Here is a 23,906-nt window from a genome sequence, read left to right on the forward strand (position 1 = left end):
GCAATTAACACTGTGTCTCTTGATAGAACACAAATAAGAAGCATAGATGGAAACAAAATGATATAAAACACAAAAAGGATATATTACAAATAAGCTAAGCGAAATCCACTAATAATTTGTCACATGTTCTTCTGTTATACTGTTTCTTCCCTCTGAGCCAATTAGTTGACAGGACAAACTTCTTCTAAAAGTTGTTATTAAATTTCAGTTTTTAAATAAAAGCATTTTAAATGCATTGATTTTAAAAAAGTGTTCCTTGCTAAACCCAACAGCTCAAAGATCAAGGTTAGCCTTAGCAACTCAGTGAGGCCCTAAGCAATTTAGTGAGATCCTGTTTCAAAATAAAATACTAGGATGTGGCTCAGTGGTTAAGCGCTCTTGGGTTCAATTCCTGAAACAAACAAAAAATTAACCAAATAAAAACTCCTAGTAGCTCCAAGGATTATGCAAAAATGTCTACGGTGTCTCACAATCCAACAGGGAGGTCCTGAAGTACCCAATCCAGAATCTGTTTTCCACCACAAGAGCATAGGAATGTTACATGCCAGGCTTAAACTTGAAGTACCATTTCAGAAAGGGCATCTGGCTTTTTTTTTTTTTTTAAACATCTGAAAGAGCTCCCCTTCAGTTTAAAGAAACTCATGTTGTCTTTTGTATAGTGAAGAATCTATCCTGTTTCTAAGATAATTTTTCTTAACATTAGGCATATATTTTCAAAACAGTAATTACAGGAAATGTATTTTTGTCTACATACCTTTATGGGAAAGAAAACAAATTAGTTTCAGAAGAAAGAGCTCATTGGGTATAAACAAATAACAAAAGAGAAAAAAACTGAAAATATGGGTATTCCATTCCATATTAGCTGACAGGTTGTGTATCACTAAAGATAAAGGATGGATTAAAAAACAAAGCCCTTGTTGGGGGAATCATTCTTCCCTGAAGTAGGGCTCTCTCAAAGAAACTCTTTCCATAAAATCTACTTCAGAGAACCAAAGAGTTGTCCTCACTTCATTCTTGATTTATCCATGGTCCTAGTGATAGAAGCAGAGCACCCCACCTTGATCACATCTTTTGTCAAAATGACTGGGAATTGGTTCTTTCTCAAGCATATACCTTCCATACATAAAATGTTAAAAAAAAAAATTTCCCATGATATCTACACCTCAGGAATTGGTCAGAATGTTTGCATTTTTTTTTTTTTGCGGGGTGGCGGGGATACTGGGGATTGAATTCAGAATTCAGGGCATTCAACCACTGAGCCACATCCCCAGCCCTATTTTGTATTATTCAGTGACAGGATCTTATTTATTTTGAATAAAATACAAAATAGGCTGGCTTTGAACTCACAATCCTCCTGCCTCAGCCTCCTAAACCACTGGGATTACAGGCATGTGCCACTGCCATGGCCCAGCTGGCATAACTTTTGCTTTTGGTCAGAAGTGTGAAATATGACAATCCATAGTATCATAAAAATATATGTTTTTATCTTGTTTATCATTGATAACATTTTGGCTCTTGTACTATAATTTCAGTCAACAAATTACACATAGGAACATGGGTTAAAAACTAAACATTTAACAATATGATAAACATTATGAGGTAGAAGCATGCCAATTCCTTAAAAATCTAATTTCTCCCAGACCATCCACTTTTTAACTTGAGGGATTCAATTTCTAGAAACTCAAAGAATAAGCTTTAAAAATTATTTTAAGTTGAAGAAGTGACAAGTTTAAAGAAAACCTGCTTAATACTAATAAGGAAATACTTCCTTATGGAAATAATTTTACTACAAATCTCTGCAGCTGCTACTGAAAAGATCTCAGAGAAATATGACAGAGGAAGAAGAGACATCTGACAAACAGTATTCTTTACAAGCTTAAATGTTAAGTACTGTAGTTAATACAAATTCCTTGTTTCCTTTTCTTGAGTCTTTACTTCTCATACATACAAAGACACAAACCCAGGAGAAAGCATCTTCCTTTATATGCTATTTCCAGACACCTACCTTCTATAGTATGTACATTACCTGCCTGCCTGTCTCTTTTTAACCATGGAGTTTTCTGCCTTATACATAGACTTGGAATTTAATTTTCTCACTTAGAACACTTACATAAGCACAGTTCCCAATGTCTTTGGCGAAGATTTTGAGGGGAATACTCTTCGGATAGTCCTTTTCTTTCTCTAGATTGATGTATCTAATCAAATGCAATGACAATCCAAAATGACAGAGTCAGATGGTATTCACTAATGGCTTGTTTTTTAATTTATTTTTACTAATATTTTCAATTTATTTACATGCTACTCTTAAAAAGACACTTGAAAGACTCAGCAAAGTCAGATTACATTATGGGTTGAAAGATAAATACAAAAGATTGCAAGACATTAGGCATGGGCATGGAAAAAAAATCCATGTCAAGTGAGGATTGAGAAGTATAATCAAGTTCAGGCACCTCTGGATGACATTTTTATCTTTAAAGCCTCCTTGTCTTCTCTGAAAAGGTCTGGTACAAGAATATACATAACATTTTACTAAGTCAAACCAAAGCAAATGGTTTTTTACTTCTCATTTCATTCTCCAGTGGAGTATAAATCTTGGTTATCTCACTGCTTAGGGAGAGGGAAAAAAGAAGTAACAAGGAAAGGACTATGGGTTCTAACCAATGAGCTTAAGTTGACCATGTTAGTCTGTATGCTCAATGGTAGGCATAACTGATTTTTGTGGAGCTCCACAGAAATCCTTGCATTTTTGGAAACAATACATATTTTGGAGAAAATTATCTCCAATTGGTAGCAGCTTGGAGACAACAGCAAGAGATGGAAAAGATTACTAATTTTTGTCTAAAATGATCTATTTGGACTTCAGTGTTCTCCTTCCTAGAAAGAAGAAACACTGTAATGAGAAGGAATTATTTTTAGCAAGGAGTAGTGGGTGGTCTAAATGAGAATTTATTTTGAGGGCAAATGAACAATTTATACTAAGGGGAAGAGTTTGGGGCACATTTCTGAAGAATATGTTTTAATTCAATTTCTATAGGCTAAAGATTAAAAATAAGTATACTTAAAAAATACCTCTGAAGAAGTGAGAGCCATTTGTCCTTCTGTTCTGGAGAACTGCAAAGAAAATGGGAGAGAAAAATTAAACCACATAAAATAATTATGCTAACATTTTTGAGGCTGCCAATCCAGATGAAAATATCAACAAGCCTGTTGTTACTGAAGAAGTTATACATGTAAGCTGCAAACCAGCATAATTTTGTCCTGGAAGACCCTGAAATGCCCTTGTAGGTTTGTTAAATTCTTTTGGATGGATCCAAGATAGACCCCTTTTTATACTTTACTGGTCTTTTACAAGAGATATTATACCCATGAAAAGTAGGTCTTGTAGTGAAAAGAGTACTTGATTTGTAATCCAAACAACTGGTTTCCAAATTATATGCAATCTAGATGATAATCATGGGCAAGGTACTTATCCTAATCCTCAGTTCCTACACATATAAAACTGGATTAATCATTCTCACTCAGTGTTTAATCAGTTATAAGTATCATAATAGATAGAAAGTATGCTAAATATTGAGATGAAAGAGAAATTTGGCATATGGATAAACATGTCTTGGCCCAGAAACCAGTTCTTTATCAGGAAAAGAAGCATTGTTTTCTTTTATATACATAGAGAAAAACTGTAATTTAAGAAATTAGTTTATAGAAAACTTACTACTTACTATAACCTTTTGATCAATGTGAATTTATTCACAACTAAATTACTATTAATAATTTTTTGATGCGAATGTTGCATTTAATTCACAAAGTTAAAAATAATTTCAAGTTTATTTTTCCAAAGTGTTATCTCTCACAGCCTTAAAAATCATATTTCCAATTTTTAGAGAAATTGGAAAAATTTTCTTATTTCAGGAAAATGTACTTCATAAATATTTGTAATTTATTTCAAACTTTGTTGCTTAATATTTTTCTTCATAAATGATCTTTCAGAATTGGTCAACGATTTTTTTTTACCACCAGCCACACAGTTTCTATCTTTAACAGTTTCTTATTACTTCCTGGTATATTTTCTTTTCTAAAACAGATTTTCTAGTTTCATTTATGTCAAATATTTATTTATTTATCTATCAAAAATCTGTGTTGAAAAATAGACTAGATGTTTTCTTTGGGCTCATTAACTTTTTCAAAGCAGTGAAAGAAAATAGCACATTTAAGATACTTTTTTAAAAAAAACTTTTAACTGACAAATATATAGAGAAAACAGCATAGCTTTTAAGTGTACAGCTTGAGAAATTTTATGAATTGAATACATCCATGTAACCAGCACTCAGATTATAAAACAGAAAATAACCTTGGAAAATCCTCTGCTCCTTTTTAGCCACTAACCTCCACTATCTTACTTTCCAGTTGCATAGAAGAGTTAACCATACCAATAAAAAAAGTAAACGTATTAACTGCATGTAGTTTTAGAACCATCATTATTATTGCAATATAGTGTTCATTGTTTGAATAGATAGCAAAATAAACTAATTATGAACGTGTCAGGTTAATTTATGGAGATTGATTTGTTTAATTTTGTGTTGTTTTGCCTTTCCCCCTTGCTCTATACAAGAATCCAGAACTCCCCTTTCTTCTGGAATTCTTTATCCTAGTCATTTCTACAGGACACAAGTCCTCAGTACTCCAAAATCAATGGTTATCTCAGAGTTTCATAAACACCTAAGAACATTAAAAAAGACAATAAGATCCAAAGGAGAAGAATATAGTAGTGGAGGTAAGAAAAAGGTCAAGACAGATTGCAAGATTCTCTCAAATTATGGAGGGGATGGAGATCTATCATCCCTCAGTGTGAGGTGGGAACCAGATGTCAGTTCAGATGCCCTAAGAAAACAGAAAGAACTCGAAGAAATTGTTTTAAGGAACAACTAGGGAGGCTGAGTCCTACACACGAAGGAATTTGCATCAGCAAAGATACCTTACTGTACTTGCTGGAACATCTCTGGATGTAAAGCAACAACTATGGGCATAGCAAAAAGATGATGTTAGCAATGATTACAATAAATTGAAAGTTAGAGGTGGCTTTCAACTGTTTTGGAGGCATCTCAAAAATCTCCTGTATTCTGGTTTCACCTTAAGAAAAAAGTTTTGTTTTCTACCAGCATGTCAACATGTGAACTTAAAGTGAGTTTTAATTTGATCTATAAATAAACCCGAACACGAGTTTGTAGTCTATGACTACATTATAGTCTAAGACTCATACTTCAGTTAAAATATTACTCTGATTCCTATTATAGATAAATCATTGTCAGATTTAAGTATTTCCTTTAAAATAAGCATCATTTTTTCTGGTAGGCATAGATCCTAGGGTGTTTTTCTGTTTGTTTGTTTTGTAAAGGGGGTTGAACCCAGGGGCACTTTACCACTGAGCTACATCCTATGTTCTTTTTATTTTTTCAACTTTGAGACAGGGTCTTGATAAATTGTTCAGGTCCTCACTAAATTTCTGAGGCTGCCTCAAACTTGCAATCATCCTGTCTCAGTCTCCCAAGTCCTGGGATTACAGGAGTGCTCTACTGAGCCTGGCTTAGGTACTAGGTTTGTTAATAGAATATGAAGGCTGATAGAGACTTGAAATTCCTTTTAGTCCTTTTTAACAGTTGTTTATCGTGTTCCCCAAAGTATGGGAAGTTCACATTGTTTCTCCCAGTTTGACCTAACTAAGAAATTCTCATAGATTTAGGCAGTTGTCAAGTATTAAATTTCAAAGCTGTAAGTTTTTAGTTTTTGTTTCATTATAGATAGTGTAGTAACTGAGCCCAAGTGATTGCTTCTTGAGCTACTAGTCTAATGGTATTTAAAACTGATCATAGCCTAGAGTCTCCTTAATATTTAGTAAGTATGTGTGCATGTAGAAATATGTAAATATATGGTATATATTTAAAGATCCAAACTTCCCTCTGATATAATATCACTTAAAGATCCAAGCTTCCCTCTGATATAATATCACTTCAGCCTGAAAAACTTCATTTTTTTTTTTGTAGAGAAGGTCTGCTGGCAATAAATTTTTATGGTTAAAGAATATTTTACTATCACTTTTGAGGAATATTTTTGCTGGATATTATATACTAGGTTAAAGTTTTCTCTTCCAATACATGAAAGACTGAAAAATTCAACACTTGAAGTTGTTTTTTAACTATCCTCTGACCTCCATAGTTTCTAATGAAAAGTCTACAATAATTCAAATTGTTATTCTCCATATGTAATATATTGTTTTTCTCTGACTACTTTCAAGATTTTCTGAGTACTTTCTCAGATATGATTTATAGTCGTTTGTCTATAATGACAAGATGTAGTTTTCTTCTGTGCTCTGTACTTATGTACTCTGGAGTTCACTGAACTTAAGAAATCTGTACATTTAGTCTTTTACCAAATTTGGGAGGTTTTTAACCATTATTTCTTCAAGTATTTCTTCTCCATTCCTTCTCTTTCCTCTTTCTGCAATTCCAATTACTTGTATATTATACCATTTTATGCCATCCCACAAGTCCCTGATACATTTTCCATTTTTTAAAAAAAGTTTTGGTTTCTCTGATCTTCATATTGTACAATTTGAATTGATGCATCTTCAAATTCACTGACTGTCATTTCCATTCTTAAGTAAGGCCATACAGAAGATTTTTATTTAAGATTTTATAGTTTTTAAATTTTTTTTCTTTTAACATTTTTTTAGTTTTCAACATTTTATTTATTTATATGTGGTGCTGAGAATTGAACCTAGGCCCTCACATGTGCGAGGCAAGTGCTCTATCACTGAGCCACAACCCCAGCCTAAGATGTTATAGTTTTTAATTTCAGATTTTTTCATTTGACCCTTTAAAAATATTTCCTATCTCTCTGCCAAGATTTCTTATCTTTTCATTACTGTCAACTGGATTCTTTATTTACCTACCATGCTAAGGTGCTAAGTTCTTTTCTGGTAATTTAATATATGGGTCCATCTAAAAGTTGGCTTTTTGATTATTTTTTTCTCATTCCTTGTTATTTATATGTCAAGGAATTTTAGATTGGATTCTGGATATTATGAATGCTTTGTTTCAGAGATTGCCTTCTATTCTATTTTCAAAACAGTGTTGATATTTCTGTTTTAGCAGATAATTAATTTGATCAGGTTAAGTTACAAGCTCTATCCCACCTGTGATGATCAGCAGCTCAGTTCAATTCTTTTAGTTTCAAGCTGCTCTCTATGTATCCCATGCATGTAGGGTCCAGCAATTGGCTAGATGCTTGGAGGGCATCTGTACACAGAATGTGGAGCTTTCTTTTTCTGACATGCTTCTTTTTGAGTCCCCTCACACCCCATTTTTCACTCACTTTTCATTAGTTGTACTGACTTAGACTCTGTACTCTGCTTCTTCAGGCAAAAGATCGTGGGGTTTTGTAAGTTTTAGCTACCCTGCATCACAGTGTGAGTGCAGCATGCCCTAGACTAAAGCCTTAAAAGTGGGAAACTCACCGAGTGTTGGTGGCTTCTTTGAAGTTTCAATTCCTCTCCAAAATCTCCCAAGTTTTGTCCACTCTCCAGAACCCTTAGGTAGTTGTTGTTGTTTGTACTTTGTTCAGATTTTACAGTTATCTGTAGGGTGGTCAGTCTGTTAAGATCTCACTCTGCCATACTGGAGGTAGAACTCCTCAACACTTCTTTTTAAATAAACTTAATTTTGAAATAATTTTAGATATACAGAAAAGTTACATATATATAAGAGTACTTGTATACTTCTCACCCAGATTCAGTTTCCTGGAATGTTATCTTCTTACATTATCATGGCCCATTTGTCAAAGCTAAGAAATATTGGTACCTACTATAAGCTAAACTCTTGACTTTGACTTTATTCAGATGTTACCAGTTTTTTTCTTTTAATTAGGGACCTTTTTCTGTTCTGGAGCCAATTTATTACATTTAGTTCTTATGTCTTGTTAGTGAATGGTCTAGGCAAACTTCTCTATCTTTCCTGTTTCTGACCTTGACTATTTTGAGAAGAACTGGTCAGGTATACTATTAAAACCTTCCTCAATTTGTGGTTGTTGGAGGTTTCCTCATAAGATTAGGGTTATGGGTTTTGGGTGGGAGGGGAGAATACCACAGAGGTAAATTATTCTTCTTTTACATTATTATATTAAGGGGTACATGACATCCACATAATACCACTGGTGATGCTAATCTTTGTCACTTGGTAAAAGAACCATAGTTTGAGAACACAGTACATATAAAACATGTTTTCACATTCTCCCTTCTTAAAATGAAGTTTAATGAAAATTATTTGATTAAAAACATCATGTAGATACTCCTTACTTGAAATTTCTCTTTTTAACTTTTAACTCCAAAGAGATTAAACAATAGAAAATGATAGTATCTACAGAAATCTGTCATGGGAAAGAAGATATGCAGAGAATGATACAAACACATGCTTCTTCCAAATAAGTTCTTAAAATCTGTGGTAGGCCAATAGTGCATAACAGAATTTAATGGCATGCCTATCCTTTATTAGAAGAACAACAGCTTGGAAATTTTTAGCAATCTGGATTCAGGATGATGCCCAAGTAGTTTGCTAGTAGTGGGAAGAGAAAAAGAATGAAAATCCTCATATACATTTGATGAACAATATCTCTCAGTGTAAAATAAACATTGGAGTTGAGGTGCAACCACTGAATATCATGGGTGTGAGAGTTTTGGTATATTCACCTTGAACTAAAAAGTACCCACTAAGCATGTTCAGGATAGGAGGACAAAAATTCTGTATGCTATATATTCTCCAACCACCCCATCCCTACCTAGGAATGAGTCTCGGGAAACTAATTTGTCACATCTTTACAGATAACAAATCAAAACCAGACACACGATTCAAGAAACTCAGTATTTCATTATATCATTTTTATTTGTATAATAAACATACCATTCCCTTACAAAATCTGGGAGTACAAACCCATATTCAAACTTAATTGTACTATTTTATAAAATTTGATTCTGTTCTGTGAAGATCTGTTTCAGTGGTTTGAAAGATTGTTTATACATATTGAGCTTTTGAAATGCATCAAACAACTAGACCCTAGGGAAAAGAGATATTGGACCTAGGAGCTTCCTAAAAATCTGACTCTCTTATTCCACTTCCCATTCCTGGAAGTTCCTTTCTTTCCATTTGTTTCAGTAAAACCCCTTTAAAAATCACTGGTGAAATCACTCTAAGAGTTTCTGGTATTTATAATTTTCATATGTTGTAATCAAAAGGTCGTTAGGTAAAACACAAGACACAGAAGAAGTATTTTTGTTGGATGTTTGTGTCACCAAAGACATTGACTAAACAATCAGAATAAAATATTTTCCTTTAAAAATCCAGGCAACAAAATGATTAAATTGTTTCTGTCATCCTAGACATCATTACAGTAGCTAAGCCAGGCAAAAATAGGACAGTGAGACGGTTCTTACCTGAAAGTGGCCACAAAGTTCACTGTGGGCCAGCCCAGGACAAAGGATTTCATGGCATTGGTGTTACCTTCTCCCACTTCATCCACACAGCTTGCTGTCCACATATCAGTTAATTTAATTTTATTTTTTATCTTAAAGTTATTATTATATCTAGAGAGAGAAAAAAATAAAACAGGACTTCTCATTATTTTCTTCAAATTTCACAGGAGCTTCTGTACTTGTTATAAGAGGACATTTCTACTTATCACAGGCAAAGAATGTCTTATTGTTTTTATCTTTAGCACTTAGCACAGTGAACTTGACATGCTTAGCTACCTAGGCCCATGAAACAGGCTTTGAAATATCTGGTGATACATTTAGTAGGTGTATTTTTAATATATTTTTTTCTTTTTAAACTAGCTACTTCATTTTTCTATATGTTAAGTGTTGTATTTGGATCAAAACCCTAATTTAAATGTACTGCTATTACCAAAATTAGTTCATTTATTATTTGTATCTTGCTTACTTTAAAAAAAGATTTGAGTGGCTGGTGATTTATAAAAATGTTTATACAATTATGGCACATAAGAACCTGGAATTAGAGTAATTTTTAACTAAATGGCTGGAAGACTTTCTAGTCTTTAAAAGTGTAGGTTGTTTTAAATTTCCTCACTTATGATTCTGCTTAACCATTTTCCTTTATAATCTGGCAAAACTGAATAAATATAGGCTAAAATCAGAACCTACACTAGAAAAGAAAAAAGAATGAAGTTGACACAGTTAACACTCATCTCTGGGAACCTAGAAGATGACCTATTTTAAGTCACCAGTAAAACTGCTTTTAGATAATTTCAATTGTATCTCCCTTAGACCTCGGATACCACCATATCTTTTGACTTAATTGATAGATTTAATACTCATGATAGATCTGAGACTTAAGTAGTTGGAAAGCACTGAGAAGGATAAAGAAAGCCCCAGGAAACTTAGAACTTTCTAGCATCCAGAACCATTTGTGTAAATACTAAAAGTTAAAATGAAATAAAAAATACTTTATATGGAATGGTTCTAAAACTTCTCTAATATATGGAATATTTAAAGCTATAACTCTTTGGTGGGATTTATAAAATGAAAATGGATTGCAGGAACTATACATAAAGACTAACCTAAATTCTAAGCCTCATTTATGCTTCCCTTTGGGTACAATACCTTTGTGATTTGAGATTAATGGCTTCTTTAAATATTTTCAACCCACTGCTATGAATCTTTAATTTTTATAAAAACAGATCTGATTACAGACACAATCTTATTTTAATGGCAATCATTTAATCATTCCCAAGCATATTTATATTTATGCTGTTAAACATAATGCATCTATGAAAAGCCTTAAAACTGAACATGGATGTGAGAATCTTTCCATTAAATTTCCTATAGCTTTTCTCTCTTTGGCCTACTTTTTTTTTTTTTTTTTTTTTGGTCTTTCCAAAGATACAAGGCTTTCTGATGAGACTGTGTGTGCTAATTATAGTGATAGGAGACGAATCTCACAAACATTTATGGATATAAAGCTGAAGGGATTAGCTTGTAAGTATTTAAAACAAGTCTTCCAATAAAGCTTTATATTGAAATGGTTGGTACTGGCATCATAGTGTTCTTCTTCCAATTTTTCATTCTCAATCTCTAACAGTATTAGACTACAAAAATTAATCTGAATCCAACTTGAACTGGCTCCTGAAGTATTATTTATTATCTCCCTTAGTACCATTTTGATAAAAGTCTAAATCTAATAGTAACTGGCTGAAAACACAAAACAACCCTCTCAAATCAATTCCTTATTTCTCTATTACTATAAAATTAAGATGGCAAGCATACCTTGTTTTCCTACCCTCTGACTTTTATACTGGAATGAATTCCAGTGAAGTTTTAAAATACACAGGTTTCTATGAAGATTCTCCCCTCATTATAAAATATAGATGTGTTATAGTCATATTTTGGGATAAAATCATGATATAGTCTATAACTATCTAATGGTAATTTTAGTGATAATGAATCAATAATCAAGACTTTTGTTAAATATCCTTTTATCTAAACAGAACTCATGGTTTATCATTTGATTAAGAAATGAAAGGGAGAGATAGCTTAAGTGTGTGTGAGGTCATTTCTTTTCTAAAAATTACGCATGGTTGTTTTATGGCTATTAACAGAACATCCTCCTCCTTGTAAATATTTTCATGTTTGTAAACACATCCTGTTTTTAAAAATGAAAAGCCACAATTTTATTAGAAAAATAACTTATTTATCTTTCTAGTGAATTTTTAAAAATGGATTTTAGGGTCCATTTGGCTTTAATACTTGTTCTAATTTTGTATAAAAATGACAATAACCTCAAAATAATTCTCTGCTAATATTATCACAACATCCAGCACAAAATGGAACACATATAATACTTCAGCAAATAAAAGAAAGCACTTAAACTCTCCAATTTACTTACTAAAATTCACCTAGTGTGATTAAATAAGTAAGTGGCAGCTGAGAAATAATTTATCCCACTTGCATTTATTTCTATAAGCTCAACCTAATGACTGAAATAAGTTTTCAAATAAAGCCTAAAGATGAACTAATATGGAACCCAAGGTCTCCCTTTAAACAAAAGTACAAAGCATCAAATACTAAGTTCTAGTCTCAGATTATTTCAACAAATTAAATGATCCAGGGTACCACCTAATCCTTCATCCAAGAATGAGAGGTGATAGGACAGACATATGTTTGGCATTACAGGGGGATATTTCTTCCTGGTGCTGATTATTTTAGAAAAAAATTAAATTCATATTAAAATGGATTTGTGAATACATCTTCATGTTTGCTATGGGAAATAATCATATAAGTAATTTCCTGAAAAATTGTGGATAAAATATTTTCAAGGTGGCAGGATTCCATAATAATAATTATTTCCTCAAATATCTATGCTGTGTTTCAAGGGTATTGGGTTCTGCTAAAAAATGAAATAACTTAAGATAACTCATGCTTTTAAAAAACTCTAATGGATATGTAAAATACAATAATTTTTTATGAACCAAATCTCTTAAATAACAGCATTTAAATTAACTGATAGTTTGTTACTTCATAAAAACATTTAAGTGAACCCACAGAGTCATCTTGAAAGCAGTATGTAGATAAAACATGGTATAAACCTTACATGAGAAAGGTTTTTTAAAAAAAATTTTTTAGTTGTCAATGGACTTAATATTTTTATTTATTTATATGCAGTGCTGAGAATCAAACCCTCACACATAGGCAAGCACTCTACCAACTGAGTTACAACCCCAGCCCAGTTTTTTTTTTTTTTTTATTGTAGCTCAGTGGTAGCACACTTGTCTGGCATCTGTGAGGCACTAGGTTTAATCCTCAGCACCACATAAACATAAATAAATAAAGGTATTGTGTTCATCTACAATTAAAAAATATTTAAAAAAATAAAAACTCAGCTATAGAAGTAGATGATGGACATAGATTTTGCCAATGTATCTAAGAATAGTGATTTTCTAATAGAAAAGAAACTAATAGGCTTTTAGCAAAACATAAGATACATAAAACCATTTAAATGTATGCAATACAACAATAGATAACTTCAGGTAAGAAAACAAAGGTCCCCTTCTCTGAACATTATCATAATTTCTAAGAGAATAATAATCCAAGAAAGGCACAGGAAAATGCATTCCTTCCTAACAAGTATGTTACAAATAAATATCTCTGGGACCCCAGAGTTAAAAAATTTGGTTATTTTAGGTTTTTGATATCTGCTTACAGGTTAAGCACAGGTCAGGCACCTAATAAGTACAACGTGGTCAAGTAGAAGGAACTAGCTGCTAGAATTAAGGCCTACATTCAAATCCCAGCTGTGAGAACTCCTAGTATGTGACAAACCTTCCTGAGCTTCAGTGTTTGATATCTAAAACAACTCTTAGGTTGGGGAATTATTAGGAAAATTAAATTATACCTCTGTGATTCTCCTATTGTAATACCTAGCATATAGAATCATCTAATTAAATTTAAATAAAGGCATGATAGCTAATCTACATTTAAAAAATGATTTGTTTTTCTTTGAATAGAATCAAGTGTACCTAGTGCAAAGGTTGGATAAGGAGACTTTTCTTTCTCTATATTACTCATAACATCATATTCATTTCCAAAGCTATAGGCATTACTTCTATTTAAAACATTCTGAAAGTCTTATCTTTATTTTTGCTTTGAGTTTTTAAAAAATATTTGAACAGTTCAGTAAACCTTATATACCATTTTTTTTTTTTACTAGATAGGTGTTTAGCTGGAGCATTTAACTCATCACAAAGGAAAGACTAATTATGAAACAACTACACAGTTGGAAAATCTTCTAGCAAATTCAGAAAAATACACTGGTTCAAAGATGGACTTTGAAATAAAATAGACCTATGTTCAAATGTGGTCTCAACTAATTACTAAATTTTTAATACTAGGAAAGTCACTTAGCTTCTCTGACTATATAAATTGCTTTGTAAAATGAGGAAAGTAATATCTCAGGGTAGTTATAAAGATTAAAGTATTTGTAATAATATCCAACATACAATAAGATCCATGCTATTTTTCATTGTTAATACCACTCCAATGAAATATAATGTTTTGCCAAATTAAATACTTCTCTACCATGCCTTATTTATGACATAGCATAACTTAGGTGTTAAAGTATTGGTAGTAAAAATAAAGTGTTTACTATTCTCTAGTGACTAAAAATCTCTGTTGATAATTGATTTATTAAAATGCCATTTGTTTCTCATGATGTTTCACAACTCATAAGAATGAGGGATGGAGGAAGTAGCAGCTACCACCTTTTAGGCTAGGTGTTAATTGCACTGGCATGTAGCATTGAGCAATAGATGAGTTCTCTTGGGTACCTCTAAGGCATACTTGAAATGTTGTATCCTTAACTGTCATCTCCAGAGATAATGTCCTCATTATCTCTCATTAGGACTACAATAACCTCTGTCTAGTCTATTTGCTTCCACTCTTGCCTGCCTTCCAACCTAACATGAGCAAATATATAAAAAATATCACATTATGACTGCAGAAGAAAATCAAACTCCTTATATCCTTCATGGTTCCAAACCTCCCTGCTTCTTGATACACCCTCATATAGTTGCCATATCTACTACACTAAGGTTGGTCTATGTTGCTAGTAGCATACATTATAAATGATGGTACATCACTTCCAAAAGATCTTTCACCCTAAAGTAGGCAACTGACCATATTATGAGTAGCACTGTGGAAAGGCTCACGTGGAAAGGAATCCAAACCTATCCTATTTTCTTCACAGTACTAATCATAATTTGTAATTCCCCTCATACATATAAAAATATAAGCTCTCACATTAGAATGTAAGCTTCAAAAGGGACAATACCCACCACATTCTTCACTGTGTCTTCTATATTTATTCAGGGTGTGGCACAAATAGGACCTAAATGAACATATTTTTAATGAAGAAACAATGGAAACTTTTTTTCAGAAACAAAACAAACATAAAACTCACTTCATATATTAGCTATGGTAATAGAGACCAGATATTCTTACTGTAAGCACAGAATAGAAAGGGTATGTTAGTGGAAATGCAATTGTATAATTATATGTGGGACAGAGTATGCAATATACTTACTTGATTTTGGCCACAACAAACAGATCATTGAATAGAAAAAGATGCCTCTCCTGCCTCTGCAGGCCTCTTTTGAGTTCTGCCCGACCATCAATTAGCAGAGTCCTACTGGAGCACATAAATGATGACAGAAATGCACATGTGTCAACACTAGCAGAAGGACTTTCCCTGTAACAGATTACATGACACAGATAAGTTAGTCAAATGATCAACTACAGGACTAAGTTTTATGAAAATAAAACTTATAGTTGGTCAAGAAATATAAAACAGTGAAATATTTTTTTCATGCAATGGCATAGTGTTCTCAATGGTCCCCCAGCCTATTCTCCACACAGAAAACTTTAATACTTCATCAAAACATTTTGAAACATAAAGAAAAGTTGAAATAGTTTTACAATAAACACAAGTAAACTTCAACCTTGATTTTATCATTATACGCCTAATCCAACTATTTATTCATTTAATCATTTTATTTTGGCATGTCAGTGTTAACTGCATAAAGCAGTTCATACCCCCCTACATACTTCAGCATGCATATCACTAATTAGAGGCTCAATATTTATTTGGAATTTTTCTCTTGCTATAAAACTTATCCATTGAAATGCACAAATGTATAAACCAAGTATATATTCTGACAAATGAATTCACTTGTGTAACCTAAATTCCTATCATGGTAAATGAAACTATCACTCCAAAAATTTCCCTTTAGTTCTTTGTCAATTATTATATAAATTAGCCCAGAATGGCCTCCATGTATTGACCCTTGGGTTATTTATTTCTTTACTGCAGGTTGAGGCCAACTTGCTCAAATGCTCATTAATGCCAAATCCAAATTTCTACGTACTTGATTATTTCAAAAACAGTTTAAAATGAGAAAATTTTTAGCCACTACTAGCCTGCCTGCTCTGTATAGCCAGTGTTTGCTGGACAATGTAACAGAGTTTGTGGTTATAAGACCCTAAGTTGCTACTACTCTTGAGCTCTCTGATCCCTTCCAAGCTATTAACATCACCTGAATAACTAATCTCCAGAGACAACCTCTCTAATCCTCTTCTTCCCCATGAATTCCCTTGTCCTCCTTTCTTTCTGGATAATGATTTCTTGCCATAAGTCTCTAGACAATCTCATTCTGTGATGAACTTCCTTTCTTATGCAAGCCTGTCCCATGTTCCCTGATCATACTTTGGTACTGGGAAATGAACCTACTGGTACTCTGCCATTGAGCTACATCCTCAATCCTTTTTATTTTGAAACAAGTTGCACTAAGTTTCTGAGGATGGCCTTGAACTTGAAATCCTCCTATTTCAGCTTCCTGGGTTGCTGTAATTATAGGCATGTGTCACTGTGTCTGGCCCATGGACATATCTTTTTAGCTGACTAAAAATCAATCCTTCAAACTACTTACAAACCAGTCAATCCCGACTCCACCACTCCAGACAAAACCACTATTCTGATTCTTCCCCCCAACTGAAGATTAGTTGTAACTGTTCTCAAGTTTTACAAAATGACAGCACAGTCTATCTTCTTTTGTGTAAGATATCTTGTAATGTGTTTTGGGGATTTATTCATGTTACATTTATCAATAATCCACTAAATGATTTTACAAATCCTATTCAATGTATAACTATACCAGATTTTATCTATTCTCCTATTAATTAATACCTAGCTGTTTCCAGTTTTTAACCATTATGAATAAAATTGCTACTAAATGTTACACTGGTCTTTTTTTGTGATGTATGTTTTCATTTCTCCTGGGTAAATACCTAAGAGTGGAATTACTGGGTCATAGAATAGATGTCTATTTTTAATATCAGAAAAAATGTCAGTTTGTTTCCCAAAGTGTAAACCATTTTGTATTCTTAGAAATACTACAGGAGAATTCCAGTTGCTCTGCAGTGTTACCTACATGTTGTGTTGTCAGTGTTTTGAATTTTAGTCAGTCTAGTGAATATATAGTAACGTATCACTAAGATTTTAATTTGCATTTCTGTGATGTTGAGTTTCTTTCATGTTCTTACTGGCCATTTGCGTATCTTCCCAGTAAACTGTTATCAGATGTTTTACTCATTAAAAAATGGGGTTTGCATCTTTTTATTCTTGAAATGTAGGAATTTTTTGTGTATCCTAAATATCAGTCCTTTCTCAGATATTTATTTTAGAATATATTTTTTCTCGGGCTGGGGATGTGGCTCAAGTGGTAGCGTGCTCGCCTGGCATGCGTGTGGCCCGGGTTCAATCCTCAGCATCACATATAAACAAAGATGTTGTGTCTGCTGATAACTAAAAAATAAATATTAAAATTCTCTGTCTCTCTCTCTCTTTAAAAAAGAATATATTTTCTCCTAGTCTGTTCTTTGCCTATAAATTGTCTTAACTATGTTTCTGACAAAAAGTTTATAATTTTGATGAAGTTTATCAATTTTTGCATATGGTGTTTACTTTCTATAAGTTTTCTACGAAATCTCCATTTACCCAAGAATACAATATTATATTATATTCTACCAACATTATTATATTTAGTTCTTAAATGTATGATCTGTCTCAAATTAATTTTGATCATGGTATAAAGTAGGGGCTCAAGTTAATTTTGTTTTTCTATATGACAATTCCTCATTTTTAGTATCATTTGCACAAGACTTTCCCTTTCTCCATTTTAGGCAAACACCTAGTACTTGAAAGAAATTTCAGAAGTAGAGATGCAGTTGCTTTAGCATATTTATTGAAAATTAAATTATATAAAGCACATATATCATTTAACTTTAATCTTCTAGGCTCTTTATTCTGCTGCACTAATCTGCTTGTAAATTCTTACGTTAGAATCAATCACACTGTTTTATTGTTTTTCTGCTGTAGATCATGAAATTAGGTAGTGTAAGACTACCATATTTTTATTTTTTAATACTGCTTTAGGTAATTTAGGTTCTTTGCACTTTTATATACACTGTACAGATGAACAAAAATGAAGAACAAAGAAAAAAAGCCTATAATGGTCAGAGAAGGAGAGATGAACTCAGTTTCTAATATACTGACCCTGAAGTTATCAGTAGGGTAGATAGTGAGGAATCAGGCAAGCACCTAGCATTCAGAAGAGATTCCAGAAGTAGAGATACAGATTTGGTGATCATACAAAGATTTGTAAATAAAACCATGTGAATGACTAGAATTCCCCAGGAAATAAACACAGAGTAAATAAAAAAGCAGAGACACATCCCTGAGAAAACATGTAAGTAGAAGAAATGAAGGAAAGAGAACTTGTGAACAAGGTAAGGGCTGGTGAATAACTTGGCAGAAACAGCCTGCTGTGGTGGTCTGGAGTACTGACATTGGCAGAGGGGGAATAAAAAGTTGAGGTCTGAGAAGATGTCTGGGAGAAAGTCATCAGCTGGTCATTTAGGCCTTTAAAAAAAAATTTCCAGGAGAGAGGTAAAGGCAGAACTCAAATGGCCTGGTGTCTGAGAAGAAATAGTGTATTTCTGGTGAAGAAGAAAAGGTAGGAAGAAAGAAACAATCAGCCCTGAAGGTAGGTTTTATTATACCTCATTTTACACATGCAAAGTATTAAGAGTAGCCAAAAATGCTGCACTTCAGTGAAAGTGACTTAAAAGCAAGTATGATTTTAAAACATGTACTTAAAAAATTCCATGTAGCCTTCCAAATGGGCAAATACTTTATATTGACTCAGTAACCTCCACTGATGGTTACTGAGCTCAGTGGTTTAGGACTTCATGGCCTGTGGAAGGAGAACCTAACCCAAGTTCCCTGTCCCTCTATAAATAGCATTATATGGCAAGTAATTTGATGACCTCAATTTCCTTATCTCTAAAGTAAGGTAGTCAAACAAGGACTATAAAATCTTTAAATTCCATTTATAATTAATACATGGGACTAACTACAATAACATGTACCTGAAAGGTAAAATTAATATGGGTGATGAAAGGTAAACAGATAATGGATACCATTAACCATCTCTGTGAAAACAATACTGTTATATGAATAAAAAAGTGTCCCCCCAAAAGCTCATGTATTAGGCAATGCAGGAATGTTATGAGGCGAAGTTATTAAATTATGAAAGCTGTAATTTTATCAGTTAATTAATCCATTTGATGAATTAATACTTTGAATGGACTACAGGGTGGTAAATATAGGCATGTAGGATTGGGTTTGAATAATATGGGTCATGGTGTTTTATCTTTCCTGGACATACTAAAAGTCTTAGGATCATATATTATTGTGATAACTCTGAGATAATGCTTGAATGGCTGGCTATCATCTCCTCTAATATAATTGTTCTTGAGGTGTGGTCCATTGAATAGAAGTATCAGCATCAACTGGGAACTTACAATGCAAATTCTCAGGCCCACCAGACTTTCTGATCAGAAACTCAAGCGTTGGTTGAACATTCTGTATTTCTGTATGCTGAATATAATAAGGCTGCTTCAGAAAATTTACATGTGCATTGATTACAAAGAGATGTAGACATATGTTAGTTTGTTTACTGATCAATAAACCAAGTCACCAATATGCTCATTAGAAACTCCAATATTTTGAATTAGTGTCATATTTAGATATGAGGTGTCCCCCAAAAGCTTATCCATGAGAAAACAAAAAGGTATAGAAATGATTGGGTTATGAGAACCTTAACCCCATCAGTGCATTAATTACTTGATAGAGATTAACTGAGTGGTGACTGTAGGCAGACAGGGTGTGGCTGGAGAAGGTGGGTCATTTGTGGGATGACTTTGGTGTACATCATGTCCTGAGCTGCTTTTCTCTACCACATCCTTCCAATGATGTCTGCCACACCTGGAGTCCCAAGGAACACCGCTGGCCTTCTATGGGCTAAGACCTCTGAAGCTGTAAGTTCCAAAATAAATTTTTCCTCCTCTAAAATCATTTTTGTCAGATCTTTTTAGTCACAGTGGTGAAAAAGCTTACTAAAACAAGTAGTCTGGTTTAGGTAATAATTATATAATGGCATACTGAAAAGAACAAAACACTTTTTCCTGATTAGAAGTAGTTTGATAACTTAGGGGTTTGCAAACGTTAAAAAATATCATCTAATAACTGTTTTCTTTTTGAGGCAAGGTCTTGCTATGTTGCCCATGTTGATCTCTTAATTCATGTGACCTAGTAATTCTTGGGCTTCAGCCTCCTGAGTAACTACAACAGGTATGTGACACTGAGAATGTCTAAATTCTAAATAGAAAATTAAGAAATATACCCACAAATTGAAAAATAATCAAGGAGGTATACTCCCAGCAGTGACTTAAGCTATCTACTACTTCTAGCTCATTTATGGCAAAATGTTAAAATTCAGGTTAATATAAAATGAGTTTGATTCAATTAGATGATTCATAGCTAATAGATAAGAGTTAACTGTGACAGATAACTAACTGCTATTCTGCCAAAATACTTAAGAGTACATTTCACAATGAGGAAAAATCACATAATAAAAATAGAAGTCCCCTATTATCCACAGTTTTAGTTAACTGGTCCAAAAATATTAAATGGAAAATTCCAGAAAAACAGCTCCTAAGTTTTCAATTACACGTCATTCTGAGTTGTGTGCTCTGTCTTATCACCCTGGCCTTCCTGGGACATGACTCATGCCTTTGTGTAGCATATCTGTGCTGTATGTACTACCCATCTTTAGCAATTTAGTCTTCATTATCAGATTGATTACTGTTGTATTACAGTGCTTGTGCTCAAGTAACCACTGTGTAATAGCCTAATGCTACATTACAATGCCTTCATTACTCATCTCACTTCACCTTATCACACTGTATCATCTCACATCATTATAAGCAGCATTAAGTACAGTACAATAATATATTTTAAGGTATCACTTTCATACAACTTTTATTACAATATAATTATTATATTTAATTATTTTTGTTGATCTCTTACTGCCTAATTTATAAATATTATAGTTATGTGTGTATAGGAAAAAAAACCTAGTATATATAGGGTTCCATACTATCCATTTTTTCAAGTATCCCCTGGGGGTCTTGCATGTAGTTCCCTCATGATAAGGGAGGAACTATTGTACTTTAAGACGTTTTTAGGAAAAGAAAATCATAGAAATGAATTGACTGAAATTGACTCATTAGAGGATGGAAATACATTTTTGAGCATATCCTTATTTTGATAGTTGTACTTCAAACTGAATATTTAAGAAATAAAAATAACTTTTAGTGGGTGATAAATGTTGAATATAAAAGAATATTCATTCAGTATGTTGAGATAGCTAAACTATTCAAAGGAAGTTTAAATCATCAATCATTCTATATCTGTAAATAATTTATTTAATCTGTTATGTATTAATGATTGTCTATAGAGCTTTAAAGTGCTATTCACAGTGCTGGGTCAGAATAGCAAATGAAGTAGCCAAGGTCCATGCAAAGAATTTCACCTTTTGTTCTGAGTAAGACAGGACAAGGGGACGACTCAAATGGAGAAGTGACAGAATCTATATGGTGAAGTTACTGAGGAGAGACAAGAGTATAAGCATGTAATAAATGTTTGCTTCAAGAAAAATTTCAAAGAAAATCATAGTGATGAGTTGGTTAAAATTCTTTAAATGAAAACTTATTTCAGGTTTTTTGCAACACTGTAACTTAGTAGTGAGACTAGTGATTAGAAAAGGATAATAGATGTGAAGGTGGCAAATTGTTCTATTCTGGATATATTTCAAAGTTAAAGCTTAATAGGATTTGATGCTAGATTAATTCTTGATATTAGCAAGTAGGATAGAGATAAGAAATTTGTCTTCTGACATGTTAACTTTGAAACACCTATTAGATATCAAGATGGAGACTCTAAAACTATGGAGAGAGACCAGTTCACCTAGGAAGCTGATTATAGACAGAGAATGGGTTCAGTGCTGAACCCTGAGGCATTCTAAACTTTTAGAATTCAGAAAAGAGAGAAACTAATAAATTTAGAATGAATCCTTGCCCCCAGCCCAGTGAACAGAACCAAGGAGCCAAGAGGAGGAGGAGACAAGAGTTTCTAATGCTTAAGTAAGGCCAGGGAAGATGATCTGACCACTGGAACAAGCGTTACAAAACTATCCAGTAATTGTAACAAGAATAATTTTATGGGTATTTATTAAGAAATTATTTCATTTTGAGTTTATGATGGTATCAAATTTTAAGTAAGTGATGATTCTGCAAAGTTACCAGCTAACTTGCTCAAAACTCTATTCAATTTTTAGGAAAATTTGCTTATAAGATATTAAATAAAACTGGAAATATATCAAGTTTATAAATCCAAATAAATTCTTGACTTACAGACAAAAATCACATTAGTATCTCAATGCATACAAAGAAAAAGCATTTGACAAAATACAGCATCCATCTATCTTTAAAACACTAGAAAAACTAAGAATAGTAGGAACATACCTTGACAATGTAAAAGCTACATATGTTAAAGCCAAGGCCAACATCATAAAGACAAAAAACTGAAAGCATTCCCTCTAAAAACTGGAACAAGACAAGGATTCCCACTTTCACTTCTAGTCATCAACATAGTCCTTAAAACAGAGCAATTGGGCAAAAGAAAGAAATTAGAGGGATATGAATAGGAAAAGAAGAGCTCAAATTATCCCTATGTGTCAATGGTATGATCTTATATTTAAGACCCCTAAAAAAACTCCTTTAGAAGGCTTCTAGAACTTAAACAAATTCAGCAAAGTACCAGGATATAAAATCAGCACCCATAAATCAATGGTGTTCCTGTACAGCAATGATGAATCAATCAGTTGAAAGAGAAATTAGATTCCTAAATCATTGATCCATTTTGAGTTAACTTTGGTGCATGGTGAGAGATAGGGATTAAATTTCATTTTGTTGCATATGGATTTCCAGTTCTCCCAGCACCATTTGTTGAAGATGCTATCCTTTCTCCATTGCATGCTTTCAGCACCTTTGTCTAATATAAGATAGTAGTAATTTTGTGGGTTGTTCTCTGTGTCCTCTATTCTATACCATTGGTCTACCAGCCTGTTTTGGTGCTAGTACCATGCTATTTTTGTTACTATTGCTCTGTAGTATAGTTTAAGATCTGGTATAGTGATACCACCTGTTTCACACTTCCTGCTTAGAATTGCTTTAGCTATTCTGGGTCTCTTATTTTTCCAGATGAATTTCATGATTGCTTTTTCTATTTCTGCAAGGAATGCCACTGGGATTTTGATTGGAATCTCATTGAATCTGTAAAGTGCTTTTGGTAATATGGCCATTTTCATGCCTATCCATGAGCAAGGTATATCTTTCCATTTTATAAGGTCGTCTTCTATTTCTCTCTTTAGGGTTCTGTAGTTTTCATTGTATTGATCTTTCACCTCTTTTGTTAAGTTGATTCCCAAGTATTTTTTTTTTTTTTTGAGGATATTGTGAATGAGGTAGTTTTCCTCATTTCCATTTCAGAGGATTTGTCACTGATATACAGGAATGCCTTTGATTTATGGGTGTTGATTTTATATCCTGCCACTTTGCTGAATTCATTTACTAGTTCTAGAAGTTTCTTGGTAGAACCTTTTGGGTCTGCTAGGTATAGGATCATGTCATCAGCAAACAGTGCTAATTTAAGTTCTTCTTTTCCTATAGTTATACCTTTAAATTCTTTCATCTGTCTAATTGCTCTGGCTAGTGCTTCCAGAACTATGTTGAATAGAAGTGGTGAGAGAGGGCTGTCTTCTCTGATATAAGGAAGGTGATTCGAAATGGGGTAGGGAGGAAGAGCATGAGAAGAAAATTACCTCTAGATAGG

The 23,906-nt window shown here is 33.1% G+C and overlaps 1 protein-coding gene across 1 annotated transcript in view; it reads right to left on the reverse strand.

Annotated features, from left to right (window-relative positions):
- Positions 1 to 23,906, reverse strand: part of Arhgap20 (Rho GTPase activating protein 20) — a 125,678-nt gene that overhangs the window by 39,703 nt on the left and 62,069 nt on the right. The window contains exons 3-6 of the mRNA XM_027930743.2: positions 15,138 to 15,302; positions 9,479 to 9,628; positions 3,070 to 3,111; positions 2,111 to 2,195 (exon numbers count right to left, since the gene is read on the reverse strand). Coding sequence (XP_027786544.1) covers positions 2,111 to 2,195; positions 3,070 to 3,111; positions 9,479 to 9,628; positions 15,138 to 15,302 — 442 coding nt within the window. The remainder of the gene's footprint in view (positions 1 to 2,110; positions 2,196 to 3,069; positions 3,112 to 9,478; positions 9,629 to 15,137; positions 15,303 to 23,906) is intronic.

The sequence above is a fragment of the Marmota flaviventris genome, chromosome 9, assembly GCF_047511675.1.
Source record: "Marmota flaviventris isolate mMarFla1 chromosome 9, mMarFla1.hap1, whole genome shotgun sequence".
NCBI lineage: Eukaryota > Metazoa > Chordata > Mammalia > Rodentia > Sciuridae > Marmota > Marmota flaviventris.